The sequence below is a fragment of the Stegastes partitus genome, unplaced genomic scaffold (genome assembly GCF_000690725.1).
Source record: "Stegastes partitus isolate 25-593 unplaced genomic scaffold, Stegastes_partitus-1.0.2 Scaffold77, whole genome shotgun sequence".
In the NCBI taxonomy this organism is placed as follows: Eukaryota; Metazoa; Chordata; class Actinopteri; family Pomacentridae; genus Stegastes; species Stegastes partitus.
This window is the reverse complement of record NW_007577808.1, coordinates 690,725-712,390: the sequence shown is the minus strand read 5'-3', so window position 1 is coordinate 712,390 and position 21,666 is coordinate 690,725. Positions and strand designations below refer to the sequence as shown.

At 42.2% G+C, this 21,666-nt stretch overlaps 2 protein-coding genes across 10 annotated transcripts in view; one reads left to right on the top strand and one right to left on the bottom strand.

Moving 5' to 3' along the window:
• Positions 1-6,101, top strand: part of tchp (trichoplein, keratin filament binding) — a 7,752-nt gene extending 1,651 nt beyond the window's left edge. For both annotated transcript variants that reach the window (XM_008276587.1, XM_008276588.1), the window contains exons 3-13: positions 1,590-1,800; positions 1,896-1,952; positions 2,286-2,354; positions 2,756-2,929; positions 3,019-3,131; positions 3,226-3,292; positions 3,395-3,567; positions 3,653-3,734; positions 3,823-4,008; positions 4,139-4,282; positions 4,370-6,101. In XM_008276587.1, coding sequence (XP_008274809.1) covers positions 1,590-1,800; positions 1,896-1,952; positions 2,286-2,354; positions 2,756-2,929; positions 3,019-3,131; positions 3,226-3,292; positions 3,395-3,567; positions 3,653-3,734; positions 3,823-4,008; positions 4,139-4,282; positions 4,370-4,402 — 1,309 coding nt within the window. In that variant the 3' untranslated portion in view covers positions 4,403-6,101. The remainder of the gene's footprint in view (positions 1-1,589; positions 1,801-1,895; positions 1,953-2,285; positions 2,355-2,755; positions 2,930-3,018; positions 3,132-3,225; positions 3,293-3,394; positions 3,568-3,652; positions 3,735-3,822; positions 4,009-4,138; positions 4,283-4,369) is intronic.
• git2a (G protein-coupled receptor kinase interacting ArfGAP 2a) lies at positions 5,277-20,944 on the bottom strand. 8 transcript variants are annotated; one of them, XM_008276589.1, is made up of 21 exons: positions 20,550-20,944; positions 17,535-17,668; positions 17,083-17,195; positions 16,837-16,942; positions 16,666-16,752; positions 16,438-16,568; positions 16,256-16,350; positions 15,917-15,962; positions 14,550-14,601; positions 14,386-14,458; positions 14,165-14,262; positions 13,965-14,076; positions 13,728-13,870; positions 13,489-13,638; positions 11,186-11,434; positions 10,207-10,296; positions 8,557-8,639; positions 8,194-8,385; positions 7,766-7,897; positions 7,092-7,155; positions 5,277-6,689 (listed from the first exon to the last, which is right to left on the bottom strand). In XM_008276589.1, exons 1-21 carry the CDS (start codon positions 20,599-20,601, stop codon positions 6,477-6,479), a joined length of 2,415 nt encoding a protein of 804 aa, XP_008274811.1. In that variant the 5' UTR covers positions 20,602-20,944; the 3' UTR covers positions 5,277-6,476. The 8 variants fall into 8 exon arrangements, with proteins under 8 accessions (XP_008274811.1, XP_008274812.1, XP_008274813.1 ...); XM_008276590.1 differs by having other exon boundaries at positions 14,550-14,598; XM_008276591.1 differs by lacking the exon at positions 10,207-10,296.
• Between the last annotated feature and the right edge of the window lie 722 nt (positions 20,945-21,666).

Here is a 21,666-nt window from a genome sequence, read left to right as displayed (position 1 = left end):
GCTGCCGCCATTTGTGAAAACTTGACCAGTGACTGAAGCCAAAAACAGCTGGTGTCTTGACAAAATAATCACCCAGTGATACTTAAGAAAAATATTCCTTGTAATGAAATGAAGTGGGAAAAATCATGCATTGATTAAAAAATATTGATGTCAACACATTTTGAGCGTTGACGTCATGGATTGTGGTGACTCATCGCAACAGCCCTAGATATCAGAGCATTACAGCATCAGGCTGAGAATGTCCCTGCCAACACAGAGGATAAAGAAAAGGACCACACACAAAAGAAAGCACTTGAAACCTACAACTATCCCAACTGGGCCTTTATGAAGTCAGCAACGAGAGCTGGGAAAAAAACAGAACATTAAACAGAAAAGAATAGAAGAACAGGAGGCCATTCTCTATGGAGCTGGTGTGTCTAACAAACATAGAAGAGTTTTTTTCCAAACACAACATACTGGTGCACTTCAGACCCAGCAGCACTGAGATAAAACTGGTTCACCCTAAGGATAAAAAATTCAAACACAAGCTGAGGGGGTTTACAGCACCGCTTGTGAGGTAATTATAACACAGTCTTGAGATCTCTTGGATGAGAGATGAAATGTCTTTAAGAGCGAAAAGAGAAGTTCAGTTGTCTTGTGCTGAAGCTCTCAGAACTTTGTAACAACTATAAACCAGTCCAACCAAAACAACTAAGCATTGCTCTCTGTTAGATCATGTTTTCTTTGTCTTTTCATCTTCATGTTATTAACCAGTATGACTGCCATACGCTTGCAGTATTATTATACTGTTTCTCTTTCACTGCCCTCACTTAGATGGCCCTCTAAGTAAGTATTCAGTGTATAATTCTGTGTACGATAAAAGCCAAACCTTTTCAAAGAGGCAGTGACCCATAAACTAGGGAACTCAGGCTCACTAGGACTCTGTGTTAGGACAGAAAGGTGGATTTTTCCCATGAGGTGAAACTATTGATTTGGTCGAGTAAATATCCTAAATGGAAAAATGCTCTCCATAGTGTCAACAAAATCTGTTTATAATTTTTCAATAAGAAGTTCATGTTGTGTGAAAGATAAGACATGGTTTTGCAGCCTATCATGTGTGTAAATTCCCCAGTAAAGGCTGCATCTCCCTGGTAAATGTAGTGGAAAAAAAATCATACAGTGTGCACAAACTAAATATCTGTTCACAGACAGAAATGTTGATTGTCTTACCACTAAGTAATATCTTAAATATTATTAAAATAATACATAACTTCTACTAGCAATATACTGAGGATAACAATGTGCACGTCACTGCCTCTTTTTCAATGTTTAGTGAGAAGAAGCCTTTATTTGTCACAAATAGTGGCTCGTTCCTTGTGGTGTAGATATAAAAAATACTAGTGCATCTGCCTTAAACCCAGTGTAGCTCTGCATACATATGTGTGGTGTAATGTTTGTGTGGATATTTGTGTGGAAAAGTAAGCCTACCCTTAATACATAGATAATCTTTTAGGTTTAGGACTGTTTCCCTCCCTGTCGATCAGTTTCATAAGTAGACAAAAATGCCAGATGAACACAACCCTAGTCATTTTTTTTTCTGTTTTTGTCAGTATGTCAGCTTACCATAAACAGAGATTGAAGGAGGAAAAGAAGGCCAGCCTGGAGCAGCGCAGGAATCGGCTCAGGGCCATGCTTCAAGAGGAGCAAAACCGGCTGGAGGCGGAGCTCCGGGAAGTAGTCCCTGACAGGATCACCTTGGCAAGTCAGCTGGTAGAGAAAACTGAAGAGCTTCGTACGGCAAGAGAGGAAAGAAGGAAAAAGGTAGCTGCAATAAATTAGTAGCATGTTTTCTTATCGGTAGTGATCATGGTGTTCTGCCATTTAAGTGTATAATCCCTGATATTCGTTATCTCCAGCTTGCACAGGAACTGCTGAGGGAGCATTGGAAGAAAAACAACCAAGAACTGCGAGAGGCAAGTTTAAACAACTGATGCTAAAGTGACGAGTTGTGAAACTTTAAAGTTGATGAAGTGATGAATGGCGTCAGGAAACTTGTGACGATGTGACGATCCCGTACGTCTGAAGAGCCCAGCGAGTGGAGAAAACAGACACTTTTTGTGCAGAAGTCCATTTGATCTGGAAACCAATAAGGCTTGTGATGCAGATATTCCATGACTTTCTGTAAACCTGAGTCCAGTGTTGACTCAAGTGAATAAAATGTTCTAGTATCCCTTCCACTCAGGGTCAGGTTCATCAGTATCTCTGTGTCGGCTATGTCGCAACTCACTCTTTTAATCTGTCTGCAGGTCGAGTCAGCATTACATAAAGATCATGTTGTTGGCCGATGGCAGGAACAGATATCTGAGAAGAAACAGGTACGACAATAATTCCAGCTGTCAGACAAGTTTCTGGTCATTACAGTGTTTTAATAACTTTATTTCTGACCTGTATATACACTTTGTCACATTTATGATGATACAAGTTTATTCAAACCAAATTGGTTAAAAAAAAAAATTGCCTGTCACTCCAGTGCTGTGTACTGTCACCTCCTGTGAGCCAGTGATGACACCTAAGACCCCAGCCGCTAAACTTGTCATTATCCTTTTACATGACCAATTATTTATGCAACAAGCCCATTTTTAATTAAACACTGCTCATGCATTCTGTGAACACAGTATCAAGTCTGCAATCTAGTCTGGTTAATCTCCTCAACATGCTACATAATTGAGAAAGTTTTGACACCTACTGTAAGTGACCCATCTCGTCAAACACGCAGAAACAAACGGCAGAACAGGCGGAGAAGAAACGCTTTGAGAATGAGTACGAGAGGACCCGAAAAGAGGCTCTGGAGAGGATGAAGCAAGCAGAGGAGCAAAGGAAAGCAGAGGAGCGTAAGAGAGCAGAGGAGCTTTGCCAGCAGATGGAAGAACTCAAGCTGAGAGAGGAAGAGGTATTCGAGACTTCAGCAATATCTCTGCTATGTAAAATTAGTTTTGCAGATGTGTTTTTAAAGTATATTCATGTTTTATTCTCTGTCAGGCCACTCGTCTGAAAAAGGAGCAAGAGGCTCTGCTGATCCAGCAGTGGGAGCTGGAGAAGATGGAGGACGAAAGGCAGAAGGTGGAGGAACGGCGAAAGAAGTCTGAGATGGGGTAAGGGAAGATCTTCATGCAGGTAACTGATCGCAAATGTTGTGATACATGATTCAGGTAAGATACTGGGCTTATCGGACTTCTGTTTCACCAGGCATTTCTTGATCCGTCAGTATCGAGCTCAGCTGAGGAGGAGAGCCCAGCAAGTGCAGGAGGAACTGGTAAATCTACGTCACCTGCAGATGCTGCAACAGATTAGTTCAGGTGTAATCCATCTTTTTTTTGATTTTGACTTTCTGCTTGAACTCCTGTGTGTCCGCCAGGAGGCCGATCGGAAGATCCTGGCAGCCTTGCTTGAAGGAGAGACGGACGACAGGAGAATGGAAACGGCGCGAAGAGAAAGAGCTATTGCTGATGCTGCCTGGATGAAGCGTGTGATTGAAGAGCAGCTTCAGCTGGAGCGGCAGAGGGAGGCAGAGTTTGACATCCTACACAGGTGAGCTGTCAGAGTCAGTAATACTCTACAGGAACGGACTTCTGCTTCTCCTCAAACACAAACCAGTGTATTCTGCCTATTTTAGAGAAGAAGCTCAACGTGTGTGGGAGAAACGAGAGGCTCAGTGGGAGAAGGAGAGGAAAGCCAGAGAACGGCTCATGCATGAGGTATATTTGTTTTAAATCCTTGAGTAAAATTAAAAAGATTTGATAACTAAATTAAAAAAACAAAAAATCCTGCCTGTTTCTTGGAAAGGTGCTTTCGGGGAGACAGCAGCAGCTGGAGCTGAAGATGCAGAAGAACCGCAAGGCTCAGGAGGAGTCCCTGAAGAGACGAGAAGAGCTGATCCAGGAGCTGGAGCTGGAGAGGGAGACCAGACGTCGGGAGAAGGAGGAAGGAGAGGCCCGTCGGACAGCACGGATGCAGGAGATAAATGCACAGGTTGGCACAAGTTGCAGTGGTTTGTGTTTTTCAAGCACATTGTTTTTTGTTCTGCATTTGTCCTCACAGCATCAGACTGTATGCTTTTAAAAATAGAACAGACCTAAATGTGTTTGTGGACATAATGCAGGTGGAGCAGCAACACCAAGAGCAGTGGGAGGAGCTGTGCAGGATGGAGCAGGAGGAAGAGGAGGACAGGGAGGCCCAACGGATCCAAGAAGAGGAGCTGAGGCTTGAAATGCAGAGGATGGCCAAGAAAGGGTACCAGGAAAAGGTAAGAGATGGAGACTATTGTTTTCCTCACTCACCGTTCCAAAATAGTTCTTTAATGCTAAAATATTCTTAAAACTGTCTCTTTCAGATTCACAGCAGACCGCGATCAGCCTGGACATGAGCAACCTGCAAGACAGAAGCTCTGCGACACTGTGAGATGTAGATTTTTCTTTTATGTAATTAGCTTTAAAGAATAGGGTCATAAAACAATGTTCATATGTAAATCATAACATCTATTCTGTCAGGGTAATTACTCCTCATATCAATACTGGCAATGATAATGTGCTTTCTGACATGATGCCAGTGTGACAGATGGAGGACAGAATTCACCGACCTCAGCATTTCAAAGCTCATCAAGTCAAGTGCTGTTTTATCTCAGTACAAACCTCCTTATTGATCTCCTGGGCGGCGTCTTAATGACCCACAGCGGAGGGACAATAACACAAGAGAATTTTATTTTGACAAGACTAACTTTGGGATGTTCCCAGTGAATTAAAAAAAAATTCAGACTGATGAAGGAACATGTTAGCTTTAAAGTTTAAAATGCATTTTTGCACAGATGAAGGACTATGAATTTGATCCACCATCTTTTACGCTGGAGTTGTGTTGTGAAGGAATGATGTCACAGTCAGCATGGAGAGGATGAGCAATTTCAGCAATCAGTAGCTTTTAAAGCTACACGGGTTATTTACTGTTTTACAAAGGATCTGAAACAATCAGAACCTGTTCAGTGCCTTTGAAGAGATGAAGCATTCATGTAGGTTATGCAGGCCATGTGTCGTGCCATCCTGATGTTATTTAATGCTGGCTGCTTGCATGTTTATAGGAAAACTGATGTTTGTTTTTTTTTGCACTTTTTGACCTGTTCAAAGAGCTTTTATTTTCTACTCTGAATTTGTAGACTTTTAAGAAAAATAAAACTATTGCAAGCAAATCAATGGAGCATTTTGTATTAATGCAACAAAAAGTTACGAAAAACAGGAAGACCAAAAGGCTATAATTATAAATTACGTTTATTTAGAAAATAATTATTTTTCTGAAGTGCAGCTTAACAGCTGCATCACATACATCCCTGCACTCCATTCAAGCACAGAGAGGGACATTACTTTGATCAGATTTCAAAATGAATTCTGAAACACTGGATGAGGATGAGGATTGGGTTGCACAATAATACAGGAGACGTCTAGAGTTCTATCCCATATGTTGCACATTAAATACAAAACTAGCAGCAATGGAACAGAGCACAAAACACAAGGACATACATACAGTGTGGCTTTTAGCTCTAAATATCTTCACATCACCAACAGTGAAATGGCGCACAAGACTGTAGTGTACGGTGCAACGTGGAGCCTGTTAGAAACACACCGAATCATTAGAACTTAATGCAGCAACATCTTGGTGCTGGTGAAGAATTTAACTTGGCCCCTGAACAACTGTTACTTGCATTCATTGACTTGACAAATGGGCATACATAAATAGCTGCAATAAGTGCAGTGCAGACTGGATTACACTTGGACAGGGGACAGACCATATAAATAGTGTTTTCAATGCAACAAACATTAGCATTGCAGGGCTACAAAGTGTGCATAAACAAAGTTCCCCACATTTCATGGAAGTTAACTCGATGGTCAGTTTGTTTTTGAATATTAAACTTTACGGTATGAGGATGTTTACACAGCGCAATAAATGAGAGGAAGCTCCTTTAGCTACAAGTGTTTATAATAGCATTCAGTGACAATGATTTCATGACACATTTATGGCTTTTCAGCATCCATGTGTGGCTTTGGACTGATCGTATTAAACCTGTATCATCATTTGGATTTTCTGTACTGTGCTGTGCTTAATTCCTTCTCTCAATACAAGGTATTGACATTATGAACTTCTTAGAGTTATTTTTTTTTTAATCGAAGAGCGAGTTTACTCTCATTATTAAAGAGTAATCCACAAACGAGACATTTCTCCAGCCTGCGAGCTGGACGTTAGAGAGAAATTGTGCTACTACAATAGCTGGATATACTCCAGTAAAGATTTTCCCTTGACACTTTGCCCGATGTCACCTTTAAATATTGTCAATGCTTATTCATGAATTAAAAAAAACAACGCATGCATATACCACAAATACAAAAAACCCATTAAAAATATAGATATAAAAACAAAACTGAGATGCTGAAGGCTTTGCAGCCCTGTAAGTGCTCTTAGTTGGTATTCTCCTTTGTGGTGATGGTAACAAGCTGCTTGGCTGCCTTGGCAATGTCATAAGCACATTGGATGACCTGCTGGGTGACCAGCTGCATGTCCGGTCCCGGGCCGCCCTCTGAAGGCACCGCCTTCCGGCACTCGCCCTGAAGCCGGCACGCGCTGGAGGTCAACAAGCGCAGAGAGCCTCTCACAGTCTCTGAGCGAGGCTTCTGCAGGGGAAGGTTAAATATCTTCAAACCAACGGAAAGCATCTCTTCAAGTGCTTCTACAGATTAATGCACATCCTTTATAACCACACTGACCTCTGCTAGCCTTGGTGTGAATCTAGCTGAAACGTTCTCTAATTTACCAACCACACTCTCTTTCCTTATAACACACTTAAGAATAAGTTTGTTTTTAACATGCAAAAGTACAAGCATGTATAATCAAGTCATTGCTTTTTTATTGGCACAAAAAATGAATTAAAATAATACATCAGCAACTGGCAGAAGTAAAAAATACCGCTGCTTATTTTGAAACTTGGATATTTGTGTGTGCAACAGCTCAAAAAAATAAATAGCTAGCTGATTTATCCATTTGCTTCACACAAAATAAACACAAGATTTCCGTACCTTGGGAAAGAGGGCAGCCATTTCTGTCACAGCCACATGTATTCTTTCTGAGCAGGGTATGAAGCTGTGAGGAGACGAGATCTGTGTTAATGTCACACTCACACAGATCTCAAGATCATAAATTATACAAACTACAACTACAAAAACAGTTATACCAATTATAACTTCCAATATATTTAAATGAACTATAAATTAATCAATAGCTATCACACTAGTAAGTAAATGTACAAAGTACGGTACTATTTAGTATCCACAGCACACCATGCAACGTCATCTTCAACTTCAGGTTAACATCAACTACAAAGACATGCTATTTAACAGACATTTTGTAGCATCGTAACCACCACAAGGCACTTTTATTTTACACACAATTTTGTATTTAAAAATTCTGGCTACACAGTAGAAACATGAATACTCTGTCCGCTACGTCAGCAAGTCGCTGCCTAGATATAACTTACCTTTTCTATCTAACTAAAGTGAATTCAAAGTCCGTGCTTGAAGAGAAAAAACATCAAATGAAGGGAAGTTTTAAACTTAAAACATTCATGCATGAGGTCGCACATCACAGAAAAAGAGATGACGTGTTAGCAGGTGAGACGGAACAGAGGAAGAAACTGTGTGAGTGAGAGGAAAATAAAACTGTGCCTGGGAGGCAGGGACAGAAGCCAGAGTACCAGGAGGTGGGGTCAGGGGACCGGAGGCTGAGCGGCTGAAGGGGAGAGGGGGCCTTCTCAGCCCAGGGCACCAGAGTGCTGAAACATCCCAGGCTGTGCCTGAGCCGACGCACACCTTCACGCTCACATGGTCTGCTCACAGGAGTGAGGGATGGGAACACCGAAACAACATCATGAGAGTGGAGACACAGGGGAAGCAGAATGAGAGGGGAAGAGTGAAAACAGCCGGGAAAAAAAAAAAAAGGGGGGAGAGTGAAAACAGCCGGGAAAAAAAAAAAAAGGGGAAACGACAGAACATAAACACAACTAACTGTACCGGAATGCTGATAAAAGTAAGAGGAACTTAGGGTTTAACATGGAAACGAGGAAATGAAAGCTCACATTCAGATTCATAGCTAATAGAGAGCTGTTTCTCTTCACATGCTGACCTGTCATGTTTGTTCTCCTGAGCAGCTCGCAGCAGCTCTTGGATGTTCTTGGTGATCTGCTCGGTTTTGCGGATGACGTCCTCGGTGCTGGGAAGCGTGGGGTCTGACTCCATCTCCAGGTCATCCAGCTCAGGGATGGAGCTGCCTTCTCCCAGCCAGCCACTGCTCCTCAGCCTCCCTCTCCTGCTGAAACTGCCAGGGGGAGAAAAAAAAATATCACAAGGAATCAGGCCTTCTGCCAAAACCCCTGTTTATAGTTTTTAATAATTGAACTATATTTGAAACCTCTTAAGAACTCCAGAAAACTGTTTTGCCCTTCACTCTTCAGTTAGTGTAATCCGTTTTACTGGGTGATGCACTTACCCTGAATCGTCCATTTCAGAGTCATTGAATGTGTTGTCATAGTCGCTTTCTGGCATGCTGCTTTGCTTCTCTAACTTTGAGGCCTGGAAAGAAGAGGAACGGCATAAAAATAATAAAATAAAATAAACCCTCATAATGGGGAAGACAACCCATGTTACTGACGATACAAACCAGAACCAGCTGTGGTGAAATCCCAATTTCAATACTACATGTCAAATGAATCAACAAAAACACATCTTGCAAATGTAATCCTGTCCGCCAACATGAAACGGTGCAACGATGTCAAAGTGGGATATAAACAAGTCAGAGTGATGCAGTTGACTGAACAGAACAAGGCAGGAAAGCTGTGAAGCGAGAGCACAATCAATTTAAAGAATTCGATACAGGATTAGTAAAAACAGATTATGCAGATTGTGTATTTAGATCAGGATGACATATTACAAAGCTGCTGAAAAAAACAACCCTTATCTTCTTTCATTCAAATGAAAATGATCATCAATGTGTTTTAAATTAACGTTAGCTTGTGTATGAAATGTATTTCTGTTCCTGAAGTAAGGGTGGATTCATGTGTGACAGTTAAAACGGTCAAACAAAAAGCCAACACTCAGAATCAGCAACAAATGTCTAGAAACATTACATCATGACGGCATGACACACGCTTTAGTCATTCTCCAAACTAAAGAGAACCCCAGAGGGTCATTATTTCTGAATGGGAAGTCATGGTTCAGATGAGCTCATGAGCAAAACTGAATCATACACACGAAAGGAGTAGTTTATCTTCACACAGGATCGGCTTCACTGTACCTTTATGCAGTTTCACCGTCACACTCACAGCTACGTTTAAAAACAGGAAGCACAGACAAACAAGTGCACACATGCCGCACGGGCCTATCGTACGGCATCTTCATACCCCGCTGATCTACGTCCAAGAATCCAAACAAAGTCCTCTTCTTGCATGCTGCACAAGATGCACAACTAGGCTCGCTTTAGGAAATGTGATTAGCGCATACGTCTTGAGATAAATCTCAGATGATCAATCTCTTCAGACTGCAAACCACTCCTGGATCACCACTGCGTTTGGGTGTTGCTGCAGAAGTCAGAGCATGCCGATCGAAGCTGACTGTGCAAAAATAGCCAAGAGTTTGTTAGAGACTAGGTGAGGAGTGCCTCTTGATGCTGAGAGTATTTAAAATGAGGCAAATAAAACTGTCTAAAATATACATTTAACAAGCAAATACACAAAGTGTCCAATGTACCTCCTTTGTGTTTACAGACAGGTTGATGTTCTATAAAGTCAAACACCATCAACAACCAAATGTTTTCAACATCGTGGTTTCTGCTGCACAGAAAGAAGACATTAAAATTAGCAGCTGCTGCATCACAAGCGCAACTTTCTGCTCAACGTTCACGGCAGAAGTTTCGCCTTTACAAAACCACACAGTTCTACTTGTTTAGCCGCGCAGTGGGGATGATGCTGATGAAGGCGGGTGTCTGATGGTGAGGGCAGCCAGTGGAGGGATGGCTCATGCAGCAGGGCAGATAAGGAGCAGGAGAGCAGAGGGAGGTGAGGGAGGAGGAACAGGTAGAAACGGGCTCCAGGTAGGTTTGCCGAGTCCCACAAGGTGTGGACCGAGCGAGGATGTACTTAACCTTTTGAGCACTGTCGTCCTTCGACCAAGACAGGGTGGATGGAAATGAGGGGAGGGATGAAGAGGTGGTCACAAAAGCGCCCCTTTCCGTCTAAAGACAGGGTTTAAATCACATTTTAAGCACACAGATTTCTGAAATTTAAAAAAAAAAGAACCGTTTAAACAGGCTAAAAAATATATTTTAAGGGAGACTCGATGTCCGATATGTCTCCTCCAACCAGGTGGGGCTCAATCAGAAGCTGTACGGTGAGAATGGAGTTGATGGAAACTGTGACCATGACCGTTAAATTCAGGATGTAAAAATTCTGCTCTTTTAGAAGGGTGAACTTCTGACATCAGTATTTAGTCGGCAACTCAAAAGAGCTCGGCTGTTTCTACAGATCATCCTCCTACATTTATTCCCTGAACCTTAAATCATTTTCTTTTTGATTAGTGTCCCGTTAAATATAGAAGTAAAGAGGTTAGCAACTGATTCAGAGAGAGAAAACTACTAGAAAAACATAATTTACCTCCGTAAAAGTCTCAATCAAACTGAGAGTTGAGAAGTTAAAGTGAGTGTGTGAATTCATCATGCATTACAAAAACACAGAGTATTTGTATGGTAGTTTTAATGCTTCATCAACATAACACACAGTACAAACCTTCAGAGTTTATCACAACAACAGCATCTCCCTGCTCGTACAGCTAAATTCCGTCTAACAAAGAAGCAGCTCTCCCGTAAACAACAGATACATGCAAATAACGTGTGGATGTTTCTGAACTGGCCAGAATGGGTTGTGACTGTTAAATACATGACATTGTGCTTTTTGATGATTCAGTGTTTGATGCAGCAAAAAGATACCCAGTGGCAAATGAGTAAGATATAAAAAAAAAAGGAAGTGGGAAATGTTGCAGACAGGGTGAAGACATGAGGGAAAGTTGAGGAAACATGGCAGTGGAGAGGAAATGGCAAAGGAGAGCAGGGAACAGGTCTTACTTACATGAGGTGGGAAGGGTTGCAGGGTGGGGAGACCCTCCTCTGGGTAGGGAGTTTCCCCTTTAGGGAGATAGGGCTTCAGGCCCGAGCCGGTCTCATACATAGACATGGGCCGACTGGCCCGCGCAGACTGCCGGCGTTTCAGGGCTGAGGGGCTGGAGGGGTCAGGGTAGTCTGTACCGCTGGGGATCTGATAGATATTGGTTGTGACCTGCCGCCTGAGAGACGAGTTCTCGCTTTGCAGAGAGTGAAGCTGGAAGAGACGGTCAGCAACACACTAAGAGGAGCTCTCAGCAAAGCAAGCTTCGTTTCCTGTTCTCATCTATTCTTTACAGCAAACCATTTCAGCTTTTATCCCATTGTGTCTCTAAATATTTGGACTTTGATGGGCCGCCGCTGTCAGCATGATAAATCACTTAACTCTGCCACGGTTTTAATTTGGCAGGAATAATAAACATCTCTGTGGATATCATATCATGCAATTTAAAAAGCCTATCCTTTTCTGTCACCAGTATACAAAACCCGGAGCTGCTTCAGAGACAATGAATTACAGAAAAGCTCGTGGTTATGAACAGAGCGCTCGCTGAAGCTTTAGAGACATATTAGCTTAACATGACTGTGCTTATAGGAAAATGCAACCCAGTACACTTTCTATAAGAATAATCTGTTCTGCTGCAGAGTCCACAGAGTCGAGCATCCTTCATTGTTACTGAAGCAGCTCCAGAGTCAGTTTAGTTGACGACAACATCCAGTGGTTAAACGCTGTAGTTAGAGACAAACTCAAATAAACAAGGTCTCGTTTGAACCGCCTAAAATCACAGGAACAACATGAATTTTGCTTTAGACGGAGATTTTTCTTGGTCGAAAAATGCAAAGCAAGTGATAAGCAAGCAAAAGATTGTTGCACAGGTAAGCAACACAGGTGCAGCTCAAGTCAAAGATGTAGCTACAGTACAGACAGACTGACTCAAGAATTATGAAAAGAGGCATTCAAGAATTAAATAAATGCAATTACTTGCATTCAATATGTAGAAAATGAGAGATCTGGTGTACTGGTCAGTAACAGTGGGAATGCCGTGGGGTTTGGTTACTAAACTCTGATTCCAATTATAGCTGAAGACTGTGCTGATTTGGTTCTGAACTGGTATTTAAATGTAAAATAAACTGGATTGACAATATGGGAAACATCTGGCCTCTGAAATCTACAAAATACGTAATGACAAGCCGTGCGTCCTGCTTGTTTTCTCGACCACGTCTTTGGCGGAAAGTGGATTGTTGATCATGTGTTTAACCGTAAGTTAAAACACTGTACGCTACAGTAAAAGAATATCCTCGAGTGCAACTAAGGTTCACAAGTAACTGCAACAACTAGAGAGAGAAATTATCTACATCCAAATTAAAGCACCGTAAACATGAGAAAACAAAACTGTAACCTCGCTGTCAGGGGTTCATGCTAACAAAATAAGAACATGTTTGATCAAAACCTGTAACTTGCTGAATAGTTTGGGTTTAGACTGCTAAGTCCAAGTGTATTACATACATTTGTCTCAAACATAACATGTCACATCTAGAAATCAGCAGTTCATGTAACAGTTTTCCAAGCTGAGGTGTGCTTTCTGTGAAACTCCTATAAAATGTGACCACTTAGTAAATAAGCAAAACAATGAATCCACAAAGGACGTAACCAAAAACAACATGTGTAAATCATCCAGAAAACAACATTCTATGCAGTAAACACAGTATATGTGATGAAGCAAGGCACACACATACAATTCCAGTTAGTCAATGGATATTACGAAGTGATTAAAATCCACTCACAGTAACATCATGCTGTTTCCCTAAAACATGCTTGTTAGTAACATTAGACGACTGCTTCAAGTCTAATTCATAAATTACAAAACAAAGGGTTAAACGTTTCGTGATGAAATGGTGAGAGGGTGCATTTATTCTTCTAAAAAAAAAAGTGCATTTATTCTTCTAAAAAAAAAAATGAAAAAAATCAACACAAAAAAAACATATCAACATATAAAAATCTCCAGTTTACAAGCTCTGAAATTGAACATGCTGGCCAAAACGACGGGCGGGCCAGCAGGGAGTGACAGCAGCCTCATCTTGAATCGGCCTATCGAGGTAGCTCGGCCCTCATTACAACCCACAGGCCGGGCCTCCAGGCCACGGAGCCTCCACACCGGCCAGGAGAAGTGATCTGCTGACCGCTGTGCCTTATCCCTCCCCCCCTTCCTCCCACCTCCCCTCCCGGTCCGGCCCCCGGTGTTAGTGATCTTATTGGTGGAGCGGGGTGGATACCTTTTTCTGCATCAGCCTCAGCTCATCACTCAGGTTGTTGTTGGCTTTCATGAGCTGCTGGATCTTAGCTTCCGACATAGAGAGTGCGTTTTTCACCTCCATGTATTCTTGCATAGTAATAGGGCCATCTGAGAGGTCAGAGTCCAGGCTCTGTTGGTGACAGGAGTCGAAAAAACAAAGCGGTAATGACACCAACAAAGAGAATGTGTCTTTGATGTACGACGATAACGTCAGACTACCTTGGTCCTATCCCCTTTGCTTGAGGGAAGCTCTTGATCTGTATCCTCGTCGGACGCTACGCTATCGTAGTCAGGCTGGTCGTTGTCCTGGCTGTCGCTGCAATGTCTGACTGCCACGCTCTTCAGGATGAGCTCAACGTTGTCTGGAATGAAGGGAAACAGAGTGGAACTGTGTATATCTGCACTGCACTTTAGTCTTAGGAGGATTTTGGAAAAATGCAACATGAAGATCCTGACCTTTGGGGCTGGCTGTTGAATTGCCTTGTTGTCTGCGCTTTGCATCGCTTAATATGTCAATCACCAGAGTTGCAAATTCATGTGCGTTAAATCTCGCTAGCTTCTGTCGTCCCTAAATACAAAAACAAAGCTGCATCAGCGATATATTCTAAGTAATGTAACAAAGTGTTTGCGGGGGGAGTTCTGTGCAGCCGACTTGCCTGGTTTCGCGTCGACGAATACTCTGGATTCACAGGAAGGAAAGGAACCACGGTCGTCTCCGTCACCAGGGTGCTGTGATTCTGTGTAGCCAACCACACTGCAAACAGCGACAACAGAGGTGTGAGTGCAGCACGAGTGGAGGCTTTAAAGAGCGAGGATGATCCACTGCAGGTGTCCTCTCTGGATACACAACAGCTTTCACTGCTTAATTCTACTTCACCTGCGTCCGTCTCTCGTCTGTCCACTTCATCGTATACGTCCATAGCCAGCTCCTCGAATAAATGATTACTGAGCTGCATGAAAATGAGGAAATCCCGCTTAGTAAGAAGAGAAACAAGACCTGAGTAGAGAATCTGTGATCTCAAACACTACAAAAATACTTACAGACTGCAGTTTCTTCTTCGCTGCTTTTGCCAGTTCTGATAAATCTAAACTGCTACAAACAGAAAAACGACTCTTATAAACACATGATGATGATGAATTGTTGTGTAAGTCAACACCATGCACACTTTACTCTGAGTACTTACATGTTTCTGATCCACCAACAGACAGCAATAAAAGAGATCACACACACACACGTATCATTTAAAGTGAAAAGGCACAGTGGTTGTTGAGTTTGTGTTGTCTTGGTTGTAAATAGAGCTAAAAGGCAACATTTTAATTATTTTCTGTAATTACAGAGCTCTCGGGGATGTCAACTGCTGCACTGGGTCTGTGCGCTCCAACACAGATAGCAGATACTACAGCGAGCTCAACAGCGTGTCAGAACAGGCCTCGGAGCAAAAGTACAACCCAAGATAACTGCCTTCCAGCACTCACTTTGTACGGTTGAAGTCCTTCAGTCGGACACGTTAATTCAGCCAACATACACCGATCAGCCAAAACATTAAAACCACTGCCTTGTGAAGTGAACAACATTGATTATCTTGTTAAAACTTGTCAAGATTCAATCAGTTCTTTAAGTGTTGGAATCAGAAAAGAATGTGCCGGTGTATGGATCTGATTGACTCTGAAGAAGGCCAAACTGTAATGACTGACTCACAGAGCACCTTTAAAACAGTCGACCTTCAGGCTGCTCCCAGTCTGTGAGACTGCAGTACAAACTGTGATAGAACGGTGTAACAGTGCCCATGTTGTCCCCTGTCCACTACTGAAAGCACCTATAATCTGAACTGGACTGCAAGAAGACGGCCCGCTCTGTATTACGTTTTCTTTCACATTATGTGGAAGCTGGGTGCGTCGTTTATCTGAGGAAGAGATGGCAGCTGGATACACTATGACGATAGGGGTAAGTTGGCGGAGGCAGTGTGATGCTCTGAATAATGTCCAGGCATTCATCCCACCACACATTGTTGTGACTCCTTCATGCCAACATTTATTCCCATACGTCAGTGACATCTCTCCGCAGGATAACGCTACATGCCACAGTGGAAAAATGCTTCAGGAAGGGTTTGAGGAACATGACCAGCCGTTCAACTCGGCCTCCGAATTACCCCGATCTCTAATCGAGCATCTGTGGGATGTGCTGGAAAAATAATTCCATAAAGGCTGCACTTTGCAACTCAAGGCACCTAAAGCCTGCTAATGTCTTGGTGTCTGATACTACAGATCACCGTCAGAGGTCAGTGAAGTTCAGGCCTCGATTGGTCAGAGCTGTTGTGTCTGCACAAGGGCGACGTACACAGTATGAGTGAGCTGATGTTGTGGCTGATCGGTGTACACCATGCTGATTTAAACTTCTGCATTCTTACCTGTCAGCCATTTGTGGAACAATGAAATGTTGGCCGTTTTTATGATCTGAAAGTAACAACAAGACAGTTCTGGATAAGTGCCAACATCGCTGTCGATACTTCTGGGAAATGAGAACACTTTCTATTCAGCACAACATAATAAAATGATACAAAGGCAGTACTCAGAGGACAAATTAAAATCAATATGTTCTGTTTTTTTTATCTGTTTGAACTTTACCATCAGGTGTAAGACAACTTGTTCATCACAGAACAGGACCTACCCTTTAAAACCCCTAGAAAACACACACATACTTTACTACACATATTCCTTAACTTTTACAGATCACCGTCATGCCGTACCTGGTTTTCTCCCACACAAGTAAAACGCCAGTCGATCAGTCAGCTCATACTGAATTTCCACCAGTCTGTCTGCCAGGTCATGCTGGCCAGCTTCTCTGCAAAGACACATGTAAAAAAAAAAAATAAATTTTAAACTTCCAAACGCACCAAACAACTTATTAAAAATGAGCGTGTAGACTTACCTTGCATAGTCAATGGGAGTTTTGCCATTGCTGTCTGGGGCTCCAGGATCTGCCCCATAAACGGTTAATAGCTCAGCCTGAGATACTTGCCCTGCCTTTGCAGCTACATGCAAAGGAGTGTTTCCTTTTTCCTGGGGGAGACATTAACACAACAAACCATTGTGAGCGAACATCAGCAGAAAAGTAAACGCAAAAATGGAATTGTTGGCTTTAAATAACGAGTCTTACAGGGTGAAAAAAATTTGCTTGTGCTCCCAGGGACAGCAGCCTCAAACAAGTCTCGAGGTTGCCGGTGCGTACACTTGAGTGAAGTTGCTGAAATGAAGACATACTGCTGTGATTAGATAAGGCATAACAGAAAGGCTTTGTGCAAAGACATGTTTCACTGTTTCTGCTCACCTTGCTCAAATCCTTGGCTGTTGAGCTGTCATCCTCCCGGCAAGGCATGCGATGGACAAATGCCAGCATTTGATATTTGGCTTTTATAAACTCTGATTTGTTTGGGCTGTTGCAGCAACGTGAAAACACAGAAATGAGAGAGGCTGTGATTGAGCAAGCGGCCCACATCAACACTGGAGGTTCAGCAATTAAGTTTCAACTGGCAAACAAAAAGTACTCAATCATTGACAAACAATCGTGACTCACTGGAGTTTGTCCTGAGGGTTGGCCTTGCGTTTTCCACTCATCACAGACGCAGGGTCCAGAAGGGAGTGCTCCCATATTGAGTTTGCACCATTGCTGTATAATGTCTGCACCATCTGTGTGAAATGAGAAAGCGTTGGGTAAAATAATTGATTTAGACGGCAGAATGCTGACCGGCTGTTAACAATTCCATTCCTGAGCAGCTATTTTTGAACAAAATCAATACGGATCTGATGAGCAGCTCTTGTCAACATTTATCTTGAGCGAAGAAACAGGCCGGCTGCATTTAAAACTGCAGTAATGCAGATGTCTGCAAGTACAATGTAATCTCAAGGCAGCAGTTCAGCCTGTATCCACTATAAACTACAAACAAAGGCAACGATTTCACAGAAAAGTTGGAGGCGCATGGCAAAAGTGAGCATAAATATACATTATTTCTGTGCGGGGTTATTTACCTGCAGTTGCGTGGGAGGCCATGGTGTGTGCGTCAGGTGGCGGACTTGGGAGCTATGTCTGCCCAGACTTCGATGAACGCTGCAGCACTCATCGCAGATCAGCACACCTCTGTTCACCGAGGCCCAGCGAGGTTCTGAGAGGGAATCAAGAGGAAAATCAAAGTCAAAACTACGACACTTGGAATGATCTCATAAACGTCAACCGATTAAAGATGTAAGTTAAGAAGCAGCTAAAAGTACAGTATCGTATCCGGCGGCTCTCGCAGATTTGATTTGCTCTTGCTTTGCCCTGAGGCACTTAAAAATGCAAGTCATTTCTCTTTTTCTAAACATTATTTACAATCATTAAAACCACCAACGTGCTGCTCTTAACATCCTTCTTCCTCCCAGCACCACACTGGACCCAACAATCTCCTGCTTCCAGAGCTGTGAATCGACTCCCACAGATAGAAGCTTACCGGTTACAGCTGGTGATACTCTTCATTTTTGTTACTGTCTCCCAACCCAAGAAATAAAATCCATAATTTAATTGATCTTACACAGAAGTATTGTCTGTTTAGCCAAGGTCTGATTGAGTTTATTGTTCCGTGCCAGAGACCTTGACTATTCCAAAAATGATTTGAAAGACCTCAGCAAGTCAATTCCACATAAACCATCCTGCAGCCAGAAACATTCACTGGAGCACTAAATGTGTATTCATTCACTCCTGCTTGAGCAACATTTGCTGAAATCTAGCGTCCCACTGTCTTAGAAAAATACTGAGCGGTCCAAAAGGAGACATTTTGTATTTCAAATGTTTATATCTGGATCAATTAGGGGGCGTGACGACAGATGAAACCTCTGAGAAACAGGCTAACAAAGCATCGGTTTTGTCTTTTAATCAGATTTTTGACTCATATTTTTTTGATGCCACTAAGTCTAAAAAAAACGGATCAAATCACTGGAAGCATTATTTGGGCAAACGCAACTAATATGACACTGGAAGTTAAAGTTCTTCATTGTTAAACCTTTTTATCATCAGAACATGCTGCGAGGAAGCTTCCAGACCTCATGCGGACAAACACAATGCAAGCAGAAGAGAAAAAAAACAGAAAAGGGAAAACCCAGTGGGCAGCAATACATGCAGCCATAACAGTCATTTCAGGCCTTATCGAGTGCATGTTTAGGTGAAGCCACGCATTGTGAAAAAAGGAAGTGAAAACTTGCAGTTGTAGGTTGAGGCACCTCCAAATAGAGCAGCTTCCTCTTTCAATAACATCGTAAAGACAGTAAGAAACAAAGGAAGAATTTTTACAGCTGAGCATTTTTAAAGCTGCATATTCAGGTAGCGCAGAGTGTTAGAAATAGAGCCAGCGTGCACTTACAAGTTACAGTATACTCTGTGACCAAAATAAATATGTTTACTTAACCTTGACCTATTTAGCACATGGTATAAATGTCACAGAGTCGTACTGTTTTCTACAAAGACTTTCTGACAGCGAACACCTCGACACTGAAAACACTGTAAATTCATACGGCGTTCCTACAGCCGACGAACTGTTGAGCAGATTGAGCGGCTGGCGGCGTGACAGGACAGACACTGAAGACTGTAAATGGCTTAACAGCAGCTGAGGTGCAGGAACAACAGCTGCAGGGGGTTGCTGGTCAAGATTCTGACTCCTGGTCCGCAGTTTTCCTCCTAACAACTCTCCAACAAGACCTGAGCCTTAGTGCTGACATGCCTCTTTTACCCTTTCCTCAACAAGTGCTGCTAAATTTAATACCACATCTTGAAACGCTAAAAATATTCACACCCAACAACTGGTAACAGCCATATGGTGGGGCAATCCAGGCCAGCTGCTGCGGGGACCTCGGGGTTAACTAATTTGAATGACATGATGACAGACAAGGTCCTTAATATTTTGCATACTTTTGCTCTTCTCGATTCCACCAACAAGTAAACGGTACTTTTATATTGGTTTTAAGTTGTTGAGAAAAAAAGGAAAAGAATCTCATGTTTTGTTTTTTTATTTTACAGTCCATCACATTTACATTACATAGTGGTGCCCCAGACGAAAAATCTCTTCTGCATTGAGAGTACGAGGCCAATTTTACTCAGCATCCTGTTTTGCTTCCTGTGCCTGCCGAAAAACATCACGTCACATCTATACAAATGGGACTTTTGAAAGTATCTCAGACACAATGCAACAAATACTTCAGCTTTCATAGATGAATTTGCTTGGAAAAAGCCAGATTTCTTGTCCTCTAAAGCTATTTGAATAAACAGATCTCTATTTACAGATGCTGGTATTAGTCTGATAATATAAAGGTAATATATATACTGTATTAAGGAAGTAAGACTGAGTTGTATCATCTGGATTAATAAAGCTCAGATATAATAGGACCTTTACTGGTTAAATTAAACCCAAAAAAAAAAAAAGAGTTTAAGATGTAAACATTTATGATGTGCAAGAACTTTTTTTTTTCTTTTAAAGCAAACCTGTAAAAATAATAACAATGAGTGGGGGGAAGCTCTGCTATTACATGCAGCCATTCCTCATTATACACTGTCAACAAGAGACACCATGCCAGGAGACCACTGACTTTTTATGAATGATGCAGTCATCCTAACTGTACTTCAGACACCACAGGGAGCTTACAGAGCACTTTCCTACACTTCTAGGATTACATTTCATAATGCATGATTGCATTTCAAATTTGCTAGAAAAGTCTGCATGCCACCAGTGCTGAGAGAAACCAGCACACAACAACTGTGCAGTAAATACAATATAAATGACACATATCAACAACATTTGTCTGGGAATTTTAAGCAAGCAACACTGTAAAAACCAGCTGCTTCTGGAGTTAACAACTTATTATAACAACAGCAAAGTGCACGCCTAAATTGCTGTGAAGAAGAAAGAAGCGTGTGCCAGCACTGATAATCTTTTTTAATCCAGCTTTGGCGATTGCAGAACCAAACGTCAGTGTATAAATAACAGCTGAACACCGCAGGGATGGTGTGAATGTACTCACCTGGAACACCGCAGTCTGCGCACACCTCAGTGTTCCGCAGGCGTTTAGACATCCTTTACTCAAGAAGAAATGCCTTTTAAAATGAGCAGACTATTAGGTCCGTTATGCTAACCATTGATTACTGTGTGCAGATGCCTTCCGCGTTAGCTAAACCTAGCTAATTAAAAACAACCCAAGCAACGACCTGCTACGCTACTTCATTGAACTGTTGCTTGCCGTTTGGTGTTGGCTGGCGTTACGAGCATTTCCTCACTGGACTCAGTACAATGCTGCTTTCCTGCAAGTTAGCTGACTTAGCAGCGCCCACCTGACTAGCTAACTAGCCTCTGCCCATTTGGTGTGTCAGTGCTGAGCCTCTGGTAGACAGCAGCACACAGGGCTGCTCCTACAGGCAGCTGCCACTGTGACCCAGTGAGGTGGATATTATGCCCACAGTTTGGCCTCTCAGGAAATAAAAACTGTTCAAATGAAGGGAATAGCGCCTGCTTGTGAGCTCACTTCAGTGATTCTCTCAATCATATTATGACTCAGCATTTAACAGCTTCAGTTGAGAATATTTCTCATATACGGTGCAATATTTTTGGTGGAGTGTGTCGCAAGTTTGGGCGGTACATATCCTGACAGACTACTCTGAGGGGAAAAAATTTAACAGCGAAAGCACAGGAGGTGGGTTTGATTTACTTACCATGTGACACGGTATAAATTTGGTCTGTTTTACAACGATTAATGGACCGACGCATGATGCATTGCTATCCACCAACAGTCTTTTTAAAAAATGAATAAACAAAAACCCTTCGTACATCAATACACATCCTGTATTTTTAAGTAAAACAACGGGAAATTATGGAATCGGCTGTAATGTGCCAGTGGTCCGCCTTTAGGATGCAATAAACAAAGCCTCCTCAGAGCTGCAAAGTGCACCAGACATGATGTAGATGAGTCGACAGAACAGGCCACGACAGCTTATTTAATAGAATCTGAAATGAATTTAATTTAAAACTACCGATAGTCGTTATGCGCACATATTACACAGCACCACATTGGCGGCGCCGGTTCGTATTTTCAACGTACCCCCCTGGCAGCGCCGATCCCATTTTGACGTTAAAAGCAAAACAGA

Coding starts and splice junctions, on each gene's coding strand:
- git2a (XM_008276589.1), bottom strand. CDS start 20,601: ATGTCTAAACGCCTGCGGAACACTGAGGTGTGCGCAGACTGCGGTGTT. Junction 17,196..17,534: donor GGCCTCCCACGCAACTGCAG/GTAAATAACCCC, acceptor CATTTCACACAG/ATGGTGCAGACATTATACAG. Junction 16,943..17,082: donor AACCCTCAGGACAAACTCCA/GTGAGTCACGAT, acceptor TTGCTGCAACAG/CCCAAACAAATCAGAGTTTA.